We start from the raw sequence: 14569 nt of genomic DNA, 5'->3' as shown, positions 1-14569 counted from the left end.
ACCACTGACACGATTTTGTCAATGTGCTGTGAACTAACGCACGCGTTACGCATATCGACAAGCTTCGAGAAATAATCGCCAGCGTTAACTCAGGTAGCGGGCGAACCGTTCGAAGGGCCCTTTTGGCCCGATGCGCTCTACATCAATGCGCCAGTGTTTCGGTGCGTGAACACCGGCAGCCGGAAAAGCCGCGGCTCAAACACTGCGAAGGTGCAAAAGTGCATGGCTCTCTGACTCGGCGACTTCCGGCAGATTCCTTTCAACTGTTCCCCGTAACGCGGCACAAGCATCCAGTGCAGAAAAGCACGGATGATATGGTGCACCATTCTTAGCGACGCACATGGCGCCATGCTTACAACTGTCTAATAATGACTCATCGGACAGATGCGACTGTACCCTTTAAAAGTATTACTGTCGGCTGAAGTGTTACCAATCAACTTTTTAACGATCATCCTTCGTCAGAACTATTTCCTACCTAACTTCGCCGCTCGCCAGGAGAGTGCTGTAGCTACAGCACTGCGTCGACAGCATCACAGCGGGAGAGAGTTGCTACTTCAAGAGAACGCATCCGAAGCTTCTATAGGGCCGGATGCATGACGCTCATCAGTCCGCTAACGCCAAAAGCGTTTTTCTTTTTTGCCTTTGCGAGATATCAGTAAGCACATTTGTGAATATATACAAGTCTGGTTGGTGTATTATCCAAGCAAGGGGTATTGATGCCCTCTTCACAAGCACACGAAGGCGTCGACTGAAATTGTCACTGATGGCATTAGACCGTAGACAATTAAGTTTAAGATGACCTTCCGTAGACGTTCGGGCACCACTCTAGTTGTGCAATGTAGTTAGAGTTATGGCGATTGAAAACACGCCGCTTTTTATCCCTCAGGGTCTTCGGGAGCTACGGCTTCCGTTCAGCAATGTTTGTCTTCGTTATTGCTTTCTCTAGTTCTTTATTCCCCATCTTTTTTTCGACTTGTTTCTTCAGGTTTTGCCGTTGAGAGCCAGGTGTGTAACAGGCAAATAAATTTAATGAACCCATCAGTTGTTGCAACATCACTACGCAGTATCAAAAGAAAAGCAAGACAGATATAAATTTTATCTTGAAATAAGTTATTTGGAAGAGCACCAGTGCTGTCGAGCTCTTCAAAAATTATGCTCTTAAGTTGGCACTGAAGCATTGACAAACAAATAAATGAAAGAAGAGGGTAATTCACTCTTAAATTCGAAGACCTCATTGGTATTCAAACCTATCGAACTCACTTTTCTGGTTTAGATAGAAAATGTAGTCGATATTATGTCGGGCGCAGATAGCTGTTAACGAAAGGTTAATCTGCGGGCATTTTATTCCAAATTTAGGCTACTACGCGTTCTTAGATGTAAATGAGACATTTTCTATAAAAGTTCGAAACCTTTCACCTTATTGAAATGTGCATCATTAATGACCTCCACTGAGAAAAATGCAGTAAATCTAGAATCGGGTGCGAACATCATAAAACTGAGAAGTCATTAAATATACCGCAGACACACACACACACACGCGCGCACACACAGATTATATATATATATATATATATATATATATATATATATATATATATATATATATATATATATTGTTGCATTAACACATAACAAATAGACTTTCTATCAATATCATTCTGAGATTTTACTAAATACCAACTGGGCCAGATTTGCTGCGAACAATAATTTTTTTGCTACCTTAGGTTTCAACTAATTACGCCAAATCATCGTCATCCTTCTGCGCGATCCCGTTATGGAATCATTCACTCGCGTCTATAAAAACCAAAGTTTCTTTAGTATCATTCAAGAATTCATTAAAAGACTATTTGTTATATTTTTGATGTTCTTGCGTGTTGAGTTGTACTAGATTTGTGTTCTTATATACAGTATTTATTTCTCAATTTCTTCATTTTTTGCTTTCATGCGTTTTTATGTTTTCTATTCCGTCATGCTTACTGTTAGTTCTTACTTCATTTATCTATTCTATTGTTCGCACTGCTGCTGCTAATCCTTGTATTATTTAAATGTAATTAAATAATAAAGTCTCGTTGCAGTCTCGTACTTTGGTACCCTCGTCTGTACATCTTATATACTGTAATTAACATACGATGCAATAATAATAACAATAATAATAATAATAGTAATAATAAACTGATTCTCCATGGAGCCTCAGCCATTTTTCTGTTATTTTTCGTGTAGCCGGGCTTGCTGGGCGATAGCGCATGCTGGGCAAGCCCGGTGAACAGTTCAAGTGCCAGCTGTTGGCTGTAATTAAGTAAATGCCTCCCATCTTAAAAGCGGGGACCTTTTTGTTTTGGTGTCCATCTCTAAGAGCCTCAGCTGTGCGATTGGCTCGAAAGGTGCATTCCTGAGTGCGCAAGTCACAAACACTAAGCGTACGAATTGCAACCTCCAGGCGGATAAAGGAGCTAACTGCCTGTACACCACCCATAACACAACCCATTCTTGGCATTGCAGGCCCTAAATCACAGCTCATTATCACGCTTGCCATTCCTACATATCTTGCGAACACTCCTGTGCTTAGCTTCCCTTGTGTTCATTATGTGTTGGCTACATGTGCTTTCTTTAATTATTAACTGTAATTAATGAGATTCTTCTGTCTATAGGTAGCGCCGGCGTTAATCATAGGTAAGTGAGGGCTAGGATTCACCTCAATTTGAAGAGAGAAAAAGTAAAATTGGTCAAGAAGAAACAGGTCAACCTAGAGGCAGTAAGGGTAAAAGCTGACAAATTCAGGCTGGTACTTGCAAATAAATATGCAGCCTTAGAACAGAGAGATGAAGATGACAGATATAATGAATGAAACCGTAACTAGCAGGATACCTCCATTCGAAACAGTAATGAACAGGATACAAAAACTCCTCCTGTAACTGGCGACGAGGTCAGAAGTGCCTTGCAAGACATGAAACGAGGAAGAGCGGCAGGAGAAGATAGAATAACAGTCGATTTAATCAAAGATGGAGGAGACATAATGCTTGGAAAACTGGCGGCTCTTTATACGAAGTGTCTATCGACTGACTGCAAGGGTCCCAGAAAACTGGAAGAATGCAAACATTATACTAATCCACAAAAAGGGAGACGTTAAAGGATTGAAAAATTATAGGCCCATCAGCCCACTCTCAGTATGATATAAAATATTTACCAAAATAATCTCCACTAGAATAAGGGCAACACTGGACTTTAGCCAACCAAGGGAACAGGCTGGCTTCAGGAAGGGATACTCTACAGTCAGTGGCGTAGCCAGAAATGTCGTTCCAGAGGGGGGGGGGGGGGGGGGGGGGGGTGCTCACGTTGGAGCTTGGCCTCCCCACAGAATCTGTCGAGGGATCAAATACATGAATAATAACTGCATTGCCATTGCCAAAGATGCTGCAAATAAATTCTTGAACGCTACGCACTGTCAAGACAAGTAAAATATGGATTTTTTTCATAAAAGAATATAATCTTATGTCCTAAGAATTCTGCCAAAAATAACTGATATCAATGCTTCCATGTTGTTTGTCTATTTATTAACCTTTCAGGTGCCTCCTCATCGCGTTGATTGAAAACTTGTTTCACCGCATCTCGTGCACCTTCAGAATCGTAGAAAGTGTACTACTTCAGAAAACATTAAGAATTGTCAATTGCTTAGTGAGTTTTGTCAAGTTTACAGAATTTCGACTTGATGCGAAAACTCGCTACGCTAACATCAAACATGAGAACATAGCCTATTTCGGGTTTTCAAAAGCTTGAAGCACTTATCCAGCCACTTGAAAATTATGACTCGTGCATGACATTGTGAGAAACAATGAAAGAAGTGCACCAGCTACATACAACATATAGACACAGAGTAAAAACACCCAACCGTCTACTTTCCCTCTCATTTTGCTTGAACATGCTGCACGTTATGCAAAATCGCGGCACAGTTCCAATAATAAGTGTTTCAAGACGTATGCAACACATCTTAAATGTCATTACTTTCATCAGTGTTTTTGCTGTTGATGCACTATCTTGCCGTACACAATTGTGCAGACAGCGTCTGAAAAGATTAAGAAAGAAAATATCACACGAACTTTAGAACTTTATCAGTGCGAAACCAGCAAAGGAGTGCACGCCGCTGATATGATAAATGTAAAGGCCGTGAAATGAACAAGTTGAAGACAAATATGTTAATGATACTTTGTCATTTGAAAGCCTTGCTTACATTTTTGTACATATGCAATGGCCAGGGAAAAATCTCAGTGACGCTGTCCTTCGTTCCAATGTACTGCGCAGGAGCAGCTGTCACCGGTTGCGTATCGTAATTGCACCGAAATCGTAGTCGCAACAGAGATCACGTATAAAAAGCAGCAGTTCTGCAAAATATACATTAGAAATTCGAAGTACAATGAAATACACAAACGCGAAGATTGATAACAAGCAAGAAAAGTGCCTCTGGAAACAAAGTTCACTGCTTATATCTACAAAATCTCGCAACAAGGTATTTAAATATATGTATAAGTAACCAATAAATCTACGTATCTAAGCAAAAGTCACTGTATACAGGATGTTTCAGCTAAATTTAGCCAGAGTTAAAAAATATGTCGGTGCACTCTAAGACGACGCGACTAAGTGCATGTTGCTCCCTTTTGTAAGTAGTGTGTCACGCTATATTTTGTATTTTGCCTAATTAGATTTTTGGTCAAGATTAATAAACCAACTTCTGAAGTAACGAAGTTAGGAAAAAAATCCATTTAGAAAATTGCAGAGCGGTTTGTGAAACGTTCGAATAAACAGTTTCTGTCTTTCTACATATCTATTGAGTATTAGTGTATTTCAGCTTACTGATGATGCCTGCAAAATACAAAACACTAAGTGACACGCCCGCTTGCACGTCGTGATTGCACTGGTCCTCAACATTCCGCGCACAAACAGCCATAGGCGCGCTACCACTTAAAAGTCGACAGGGCAACCACGTTGGCGTCGGCTGTGCCGTTTACGCCAGCGATGTGCTCCCCTCGCGAAAGTTCGTTATAGCGATAAGCAGACGCAGCGGTTATCGCTTGTGCTGCCGGAAGCAACACGTCCGTCATTTCGCTATAGGCGTAAGCAAATTGAACATCTCTAAATAAAAAACTCAGTTTTCAGAAGGCTGAAAATGGTGGAATAAGAGTATGATTAATGACAAGACGCAATCTTTCACTGATTTTACGTTTATTTTTCATGCGCTTTCACAGCAAGCGCTCGATGTGGTCACCTTCTGCAGCGATACAACACCGGGACCTTCTGAGAACGCTTGTTGTCGCTGCCTTGAGCACCGTCGGTGAAATGCTGTGGCAGACTTCAATTATCGTCTCCTGTACGGCTTCTGGAGTCGTCGTTTCCGTCGTGTATACGTGATCTTTAATATAGCCCCAGAAGAAAAAAGTCAAGAGGGTTGAGGTCGGGTGACATTGCCGGCCACAGCACCGGCCCATTTCTCCCTATCCATTGCCCTGGGAAGGTAATATCAAGGCTTGCTCGTGCTTGACTGCAGCTGTGGGCTGGGGCCCCGTCGTGCTGACACCACATTGCGTCAAGCTGGGCTAGTGGCATGTTGCAGCAGAAGTCTTCAAGCGGCTTTTTGAGGAACTGACATACATACCTCTTACCGGTCAGAGTGTTGTTAAAAACACTGGGCCAATGACTGTGCTGTCATATATTCCGCACCAAACGTTAAAAGACCACTGATATTGGTGGCGGCATCTTCCTAGCCAGTGGCAATTTTGTTCACTTCTATAGTGGGCATTGCGGATATCTACTTGGCGATTTCAGGAAAAGTTCATCTCGTCAGTCCAGATACCTTGGTGAGAAAGTCAGAATCCTGCTCCTCCTGAATCAAAATCCAATTCTTAAAGTCGAGTCTATTTTGAAGATCCCTTGACTGCAGGCATTGATGCAACTGCAGGTGATAAGGGTGCAGTCCAGCTGCTTTCAATATCATCCAGGCAGTTCAGTTGGACACACCGAGCTGTGCGCTCACGCCGCGCGTGCTAGCGTGTGGATTAGCCGCTATGAAAGACAAAACGTTGGAGCGAACCTCTCATTATTTATGACTCAAGCTTTCTGCCTCTTTCTTCTGAAGCTGCCGGTTTGCTTCAGCGATTCGTAGGTGTTGAATATTGTCCTCCCCCCCCCCCCCCCGCTACGCTTTCACTCGCACATGCGGCGCGCGCTGACGATGTTATCGCCCTTGGACTTCATACGGAACATGACGGCGACGACAGGAATGCGCCTCGAGTGTTCACCTAATTGCTATCGCAATAATATAGTAAGAGTATCCGGCAAGTGAAGAGTCCCATGGCCCATTACTTTTCGCAAAAGTAGTAACAAAATCGAACTTTCAGCATAAAACAATTCGCTGCGCCACAACAATGTCTGTGTGTGTGGGAGGGGGGGCACCGAAATGAAGAAACGCGAAGGAAAGCATCTTGGCCACAATCGAATGCCTACTTGGGACACCTAATGTAGCTACCTAAAGAATATCCAAGAAAGCGTGAGACGCTTGGTCCACAGAGAACCATATATATGCATGCTGCTCGTTATCCTACACTGGCGAGATAAGACTTTCCGCAGACGTTGCGATAACATCGAAAGGATGGTGATGTCCTCTAGCGAACGCGTTGCAATCTATCCGTCGAGTCCCCACAATGGTGACGGCAAGCGACCATTGCTTCTTTTTCTCGTCTGCTAGCCATGAAGCGTCCAAAGCTCTCCGAGGCCAAAATCCGCTCGGCCAGAGAAAAACGAACGCGCACCGCAGTGCGCCGCGCGGTTGTCAGGGCAACATGTGAAAAACGCATGACCTCTGGCTGGCTCTGGTAGCCCGCGGGTAGCGAGAACAAAAAATTGGAGAGGCTCAATGTGTCCTCGCGAATAAAAGTCAAAGTAGAAAAAATAAATAAGAACGCATAATTTTGCTTGCTTTAGAGTCTTGATATGGATGCTTTGGCGCAGATGAAAAAGATGTTGATATTGTTTTCTGTGACATGATGGCAAATATGAACCATCACAACGCTTCGTCTCATCGGACCTCGCTGCGTGCTTTGCCAACTTGTTTGATAGTGTATCGATTTGGCTTGTTTCATTGTATGGTCCGATGTACGACTTTAGAAAAGTCAATGCAGCTTTGGCATCAAATGTTAATAAGAACATTAAACCCACAAAGATCCGGAATTGAAAATGCAAAGCACGACATTAAAAATGTCAATGCACCTTTCGCATCAAAACTTTATGTGATGTTTATACCTCTAAAGTTTCTTAATTGAAATTAATGCGCTCCGTAGATTCTGCGGCCTCTGCGAGATGCCGCGACGAGCCCGCTCGCTATCAAAGCGCACTTGAAACTTTGTGCTCGGATGGGGATCTTTGCGTTATGTGACTCCAGGTACATGGGCATTTGCCACGAAATCTAGCCCGAGTTCACAATCTTCGCGTCAAAATGTCTTTTCGGGCGCGAAAGATACATTCTAGAAAAAATCCAGAATGATTTCTGGCGCCGTGGGTTAAAAAATTTCGGGGGGGGGGGAAGCTAAGCCCCATAAGCCCCCCCCCCCCCCCCCCGGCTAAGCTAAGCCCCTGGCTACAATGGATCATATCGATGTCATTAATCAGGTTATTGAGAAATTCGCAGAGTAGAATAAGCCTCTCTATATGGCTGTCATATTTTACATAAAGCATATGATTCAGTAGAGATACCAGTAGTCATAGAGGCATTACGTAATCAAGGAGTACAGAACACTTACCTAAATACATTGGAAAACTTCTGCAGAGGTTCTACAGCTACCTTACTTCTACACAAGAAAAGCAGGAAGATACCTATAAAGGGGTCAGACAGGGAGACACAATCTCTCCAATGCTATTCACTACGTGCTTGGAAGAAGTATTCAAGCTATTAAACTGGGAAGGCTTAGGAGTAAGGATCGATGGCGAGTACCTCAGCAACCTTCGGTTTGCCGATGACATTGTTCTATTCAGCGACACTGCAGACGAGTTACAACAAATGATTGAGGACTTTAACAGAGAGAGTGTAAGAGTGGGGTTGAAGATTAATATGCAGAAGACAAAGACAATGATGAATAGCCGGACAAGAGAACAAGAATTCAGGACCGTCAGTCAGCCTCTAGAGTCGGTAAAGGAGTACGTTTGCCAAGGTCAACTAATCACAGGGAAGCCTGATCATGAGAAGGAAATTAAGAGAAGAATAAAAATGGGCTGGATCGCATACGGCAGACATTGTCAGCTCCTGACTGGAAGCTTACCATTATCATTAAAAAGAAAGGTGTACAATCAGTGCATTTTACCATTGCTGACATATGGGGCAGAGGCTTGAAGACTGACAAAGAAGCTTGAGAACAAGTTAAGGACCGAGCAAAGAGAGATGGAACGAAGATTGCTAGGCATAACGTTAAGAGACAGAAAGAGAGCGGTTTGGATCAGAGAGCAAACGGGTATAGACGATATCCTAATTGACATCAAGAGAAAAGAATGGAGCTGGACAGGTCATGTAATGCGCCGGTTAGATAACCGTTGGACCATTACGTTTTCAGAATGGGTACCAAGAGAAGGGACGGCAGAAGACTAGGTGGAGCGATGAAATTAGAAAATTCGCGGGCGCTAGTTGGAATCGGTTGGCGCAGGACAGGGGTAATTGGAGATCGCAGGGAAAGGCCTTCGTCCTGCAGTGGACATAAAACAGGATGATGATGATGATGATGATGATGATGACGACGACGACGACGACGACGACGACGACGACGACGAGGATCCTATAGGTTGCGCCGGCTACCCCTTTTTCTCTTAATTGTGGTTGTTTCTAACAAAAAAAAGGAGCCCCTCATTTTCCCTGATTCTTCTATCGGCTGTGCTCTTGTACGAAGTTCCGCTTGCAGAGCTAAGTGTTTTTTAGCAGACCTCAAGACCATGGCAACAATTGCTATCCTCTATGCAAATGCGCGCACGTAAGTCGCCGAGGGTACTCTCTTGGTTAGACACTCCGCGAAACTATGCAAGAGAACAATGTGCTGGGATGGTGCAAGTATTTCACGCACTTTGTCCTAAGTATAGCGACCAGGATAATCACCAGAAAGGGGTTGACAGGCTTGAGCGCTGGTTACGCAGGCAGAGTCATTTCGCCCACGAGAGTGGGGCGGGAGCAAGACAAGAACATTCTTAGTTCTATCACCCTTCCCCGACATAGTTCCTCTACGCAAAACCGGCTCGATGCAATGCTTGCGCCACTGCGTTGTTCTCTTTCCCGCCGAGATGTGTGTCTGTCGCTATATACAGGGTGTTTCAGCGAACATTTTCAAAAAAAACAGTTGCCTGTGGCAGAAATCGCAATTTAGTTCATGAGCTGGTCTACTCGAAGCAGCGGACAATACTTGCACAAAAAATTGAGATGCAAAATCGACTAATTCATAAACATTCCCTAATTAAGTTTTTAACGAATTACATTACGGCCCATATTGAAATTTACAAATTATAGCCGTGGAGTTCGCAAGGCGGATCCACTTGGAACGAATTTTCAAGATGACACCAGTTTCGAGAAGTAAATTCTCGAACTTTGCAGAGAAATGCATTGGCGTTCCAGTTAATTCGTTAACAAAACGTGGTTTCATGCACTGAAGCACACAAGTAACAGGCTGCCTTTAAAAAAATGTGAAAGTGTTCGCTGAAACACCCTGTATAAGGTACAGCGGCCCACCGTGCTGGATAACCTGTCACCTATATAGTCTGCTCCGCATACACCTACACAGACACCTACATTAGTTAGTAAATTGCCGGTAAGCAAGCAAAAATGGATATGTAAATGCACACATGCGACTAGCCAGTAGACGTGCCAGAGATATATGCCGAGTATATGCAAGAGCGAGAGAAATGTTTATATATAAAATGATAGATTGGCTTCTCTATTCGAAGCCGCAAACACCTAATCATGTAAGGTCTCCTATGCAAAGTACTAGAACCTGTAACATAAAAGCTTATTTGGGATATCAAAGAGTACGCAAGAATGGTCGCTGTTAATACCAGCACAACACGCTACTCATTACAAAGCCTACACAGAGTAGATGTGATTTCACCAGAATAATGAACAAAAAACAATAACACAATGAAACCATGTTTAAGCAGCGTGATGGGACGAGGACAAAAACATGCAGTGGGACCAGCGTTGGTGTTGCTACTACATAAATACAATGTGCTTTGTGCCAGAACTTACATAATACACACGGTTATCGTGACTACGTGTGTATATGCACGATAATCTGTTTCATTCAGGCGTTTTAAGCGACATGTCGTAAGCAGCGAAATGGACAGTTCCCGGCCACCGCTATTAAAAACCCATCACTTAACTTATGTACGCGACTAAATAACAGCAAAAGTACATTTATTACAGTCAGAACGTCTTTCACTCGTTGCTGCTTTGTCACGTTGCCACCGAATATGTCCGCTCAAATTTTGAGTTAATAATGCGGTAATGAACCGGGTACAAGTTGTGTTTTTATTGCGAATGCCCATGAAATACTAACCAGAAAACATGCGCCAGCATAAGGTGTCTTTCCAGAGACCTTATCCTGCATACACATGCGTATACATGCGTATGCGACTATGGCCGTAAAACTTTGAACATACGTCTAGCTCATGACAGAGGCGACATATTTGGTTACCTGAAGTTTCATGAAGCAATTATACCCTTCACTAAGGAATCTGATATTATTGCACATAAAGATCATATAATTTGAGCATTTACTGAATTGTCTTGAGACCAGTTTGCCAAGCGCTATTTTCCCGCATGTCTAGCCGTTACCTACAATACCTACGTGAAAAACTCACTTCACGTGTATTTCTCTTTTTTTCCCTCTCCTCTTTCCGTGTGAGTACACTTTTTTTTTCAAAGATCTTTCTGTGTCGCCTTACCCCTTCCCCAGTGCAGGGCAGCAAACAGGATATATATCTCCCGGTTAACCCCCCCCCCCCCCGCCTTTCTCATCTCACATATATATATATATATATATATATATATATATATATATATATATATATATATATATATATATATATATATATATATATATATATATATATATATATATATATAATCACTACACGTATTACATGGATCACCAGATAAGATAAATTCATCGATTTGGCCGCCCGTGCAACACTTCTCGGCTTTATCTTCATTTGCTCTCATTCATAAAAATGAGGACAAGCGTCCACAAGGTACGTTCAAGATAACCCAATCTTTACTCTTCCTAACTGCTAGGTGGAACGGGAGAGAGAGCTGTCTTATGGTGCAGCGTATACCTGTGCACAGCCTCGATTCCATTGTTTGTGTTCCCCAGCGGATGTAGCGAGTACCTGCACGGAGATAACGAACGTTTTACAGACAAGCGGCAAGGCAGACACTGCTCACAGATTCAACTAAGAGTGACGACACCGCCACACATAAAGCGAGAAAAAGAAAGAGTACGAACCGAGGTGCAGAGCCATTGACACAAGTTGTGAGCCAGCAATAACCATCTGACAGAGGGGGGGGGGGGGGGGGGGGGGGCGAGCCGCCGCCGGCGTGATGCGATGCGTCACTCACGCCGAACGCCATCCATTGAGCACCCGCAACGCACGCCCGGCACGCAAACAGACCAGGCGCGACAGCTGCCTCCGCGGCTCATTGGGCAACGGCACGTGCCCAGTTGCCAGCGCCGCCGCCGCAGTCGCGCTTTCCTCCTATAGTAGGTACGCGCCAAGGGCCCCGGCGTCACCAAGGTTAAAACATGACGTAGCGCGCGCAGCTACCACGCTCCCGACAAGCGGTCGGTCGCCGGAAGGGTCAGCAAGCAGGCTGGCCTGCTCCTCCCGCCGGCGACAGTACACGCCGCTTGGTCGCTGGGCGCCTACGCCGGCCGCACCGTGATACCGGAGAGGCGAAGGACGGCGCTTCTTTCTCCGCGTTCTTCGCTGGAGTTCTCACGAACACGACCAATTTTCACCCATGTATGCCGTCACATGTGGCTTGCGCGCAGTGCACGCAACAACTCATGTATCGTGGCAGAGACGTATTCAGATGCGACGAAAGACAGCCAACCGCGTAGACGGACAAGATATGAATACAATAAGCTTATAAGTAAGCGACGTCATTTACTGCGAAGTGCCGCAAAGATTCGTCTAAGCTTACAACGGAGCCCTTGGCAACACCGAAGTGCAGACTCGGCGTATACAGGAGGAGGAAAAAAGTATCTTTGCTCGCATTGCGTAATCTCATTCCATCGCCAAACTCAATGGAACCAGTGATGACGGCGGAATCGATTGGGGGCATTGCGTAGCCGTCGCGTCAGCAACACCTGAAGAAAAATCTTGGCTGTTGGATACAATTTCAACAAGAGAAGTGTCTACGCCATTTAAAGAAAGGATTAGCAGTTCTATTCCTTTATTATTTATCGGTATTTTACGTCACAAATGTCGCGCCTGGACCTTTAGAAGCGCCGCATGGAGTAGTCATTGATTGTTCTTTATCAACTGGGTTTGTTTAGCGCGCCCCAACATCTTAGTACAGAGGCATTCTCGCTTGACGTCCCCATCAGAATGTGTCCAACCGTTAAAATACATTTCATTCTGTTTGAAGGGCGCAATATTGTAATTACGCCCATTAAAACATTACATTGCCAAGAGTGTAATGTTGGTGATTACACCCGCAGTTAGGGTGTTTCTCCGTGTAAAACATCTAATTCGAGGGGTAAAATGGTGTGATTTATAGACACCTGAAACTGTCCACTCTTATGCGGGTACGAACACGATCAAATTTCACCTATGTATGCACTCACATGTGGCTTGCGCGCAGGGCACACAACAACCCATGTATCATGGCAGAGACGTACTGTCATGATACTATGCCATGATATTATACTATGATACTATGATACTATGCCACTATGCATAGCAAAAGCATTACATTTGTGAAAAAAAAATGCCCATTCAAAATTCTTGTGCATGTGTCTTCTGCATTTCCATAGAAATTTGTTCATTTATTTTATTTTTCAGGTCTCATTAATACTAGACAAAGTTACACATACCCATATATGACCATGGTAAAAAACTGGCGCCAAGGTTCCTACGCCACCCACATAGGGTGGCCGACACCGTAGCCTCTGACCACTGCGGTGAAGAGGAAACTATCGGTCGCATTGTCTGCCAGTTTCCGCCGTATTTTGCGAGGAGACGCTCACTCACCGCTGTGTTGAACAAGAGCGACGCCCGACCTCTGCCGGAACTGATAACCATACAGCATAGACGCGACTTGATATCCCATGAGAAAACCGTGAAAGTATGTGGGTTTTTTTTTTTTTTTGCAATTCACTGGACGCCTACAGTAGTTGCTATTTTTGTCTAGTATATCCTGCTCCCTTCTTTCTAAATCCAATTTCCCATGCCCCAGTGCAGGGTAGCCAAACAAACTTGCCGGCCGACCGACCGACCGACCGACCGACCGACCGACCGACCGACCGACCGACCGACCGACCGACCGGCCGGCCGACCGACCGACCGGCCGACCGACCGGCCGGCCGACCGACCGACCGACCGACCGACCGACCGACCGACCGACCGACCGACCGACCGTCCGTCCGTCCGTCCATTGGCGCCAAGGTGCGTTCAGATTTTGATATCGCAAATAAATGCGCGCATGTTCAAACAACGTGTTTTCGAAGCATGTATGCACGAACAAAAAAGGAGGGCATGGGGGGGGGGGGGGGGGGGGGTGCGGAGGAGCGCCACAGCGCCACAGTTAAACAGGAGGTCTGGGAGCTAGGTGTCCAGATGGGTCTTTCTGCTAACGTTAACTAAATTCTGGTGTTGTATGTGCCAAAACCACGATCTGATTATGAGACACACTGTAATGGGAGGCCCCGGCTTAACCTTGACCACTTCGGTTTCTTTAACGTGCACACAATGCACGGTACACAAGCGCTTTAGCATTCCGCCCTCATTAGGACGCGGCCGCCGCGGCCGGGATTGAACCCGCGACCTTATTTTCAGCAGTACAGCATCGCGGCGGGTCTGCTCCTCTGTAAGTACAGGTACACATGCGATTTTGCATGTTATTCTATACTGCTCTTAGCGGCAACAAACAACTTTAAAATATACGAACTAAGAAATTAACAGCCACAGTGGTTACACAAATGTGCATATATTGATAGTGCTGCAATATTCAGCCAGAGCTCAGTATTCATCGGTGGTGGGTTCCAGGAATGGGGTTTCCCAAACGTAGCTGGAGTTAGTCTGCTATCGAACAGTTTCATTGAGCAGTCCTGTTTATACTAAAGTGACTAAGTGGTTCATTTGTAGTATATTATTTTATATGTCCTCAGGCTTCATTAAAAGGCATCGGAGCGGTTACCCGCTGATGCAAATGCCAAACGAAAGCGCAGTCAGCAATTGTAACGGCTGCTTACTGTCGCGATTTCTGCTTTGTTGAAGACCGCAGTTTTAAAATCTGTTACTGCAGCACGCTAGCTGAACCAATTTGCTAAGCAGT

General features: G+C 44.6%; 1 protein-coding gene across 14 annotated transcripts in view; it reads right to left on the bottom strand.

Annotated features, from left to right (window-relative positions):
• Positions 1 to 14569, bottom strand: part of LOC126547333 ((Lyso)-N-acylphosphatidylethanolamine lipase-like) — a 129117-nt gene that overhangs the window by 68567 nt on the left and 45981 nt on the right. For 2 of the 14 annotated variants that reach the window (XM_050195299.3, XM_055062694.2), the window contains exons 1-2: positions 11517 to 11684; positions 11347 to 11400 (exon numbers count right to left, since the gene is read on the bottom strand). The exons of 9 other annotated variants lie outside the window; for them this stretch is intronic. In XM_050195299.3, coding sequence (XP_050051256.1) covers positions 11347 to 11400; positions 11517 to 11562 — 100 coding nt within the window. In that variant the 5' untranslated portion in view covers positions 11563 to 11684. Of the gene's footprint in view, positions 1 to 4225; positions 4341 to 11346; positions 11401 to 11516; positions 11685 to 14569 lie in introns of those variants that run through there. 3 more of the 14 variants (XM_050195301.3, XM_055062699.1, XM_055062702.2) reach the window with 3 other exon arrangements.

Source organism: Dermacentor andersoni, chromosome 1 (genome assembly GCF_023375885.2).
Source record: "Dermacentor andersoni chromosome 1, qqDerAnde1_hic_scaffold, whole genome shotgun sequence".
In the NCBI taxonomy this organism is placed as follows: domain Eukaryota; kingdom Metazoa; phylum Arthropoda; class Arachnida; order Ixodida; family Ixodidae; genus Dermacentor; species Dermacentor andersoni.
Note: the sequence above shows the minus strand (reverse complement) of the source record. Positions and strands in the feature narration are given on the sequence as shown.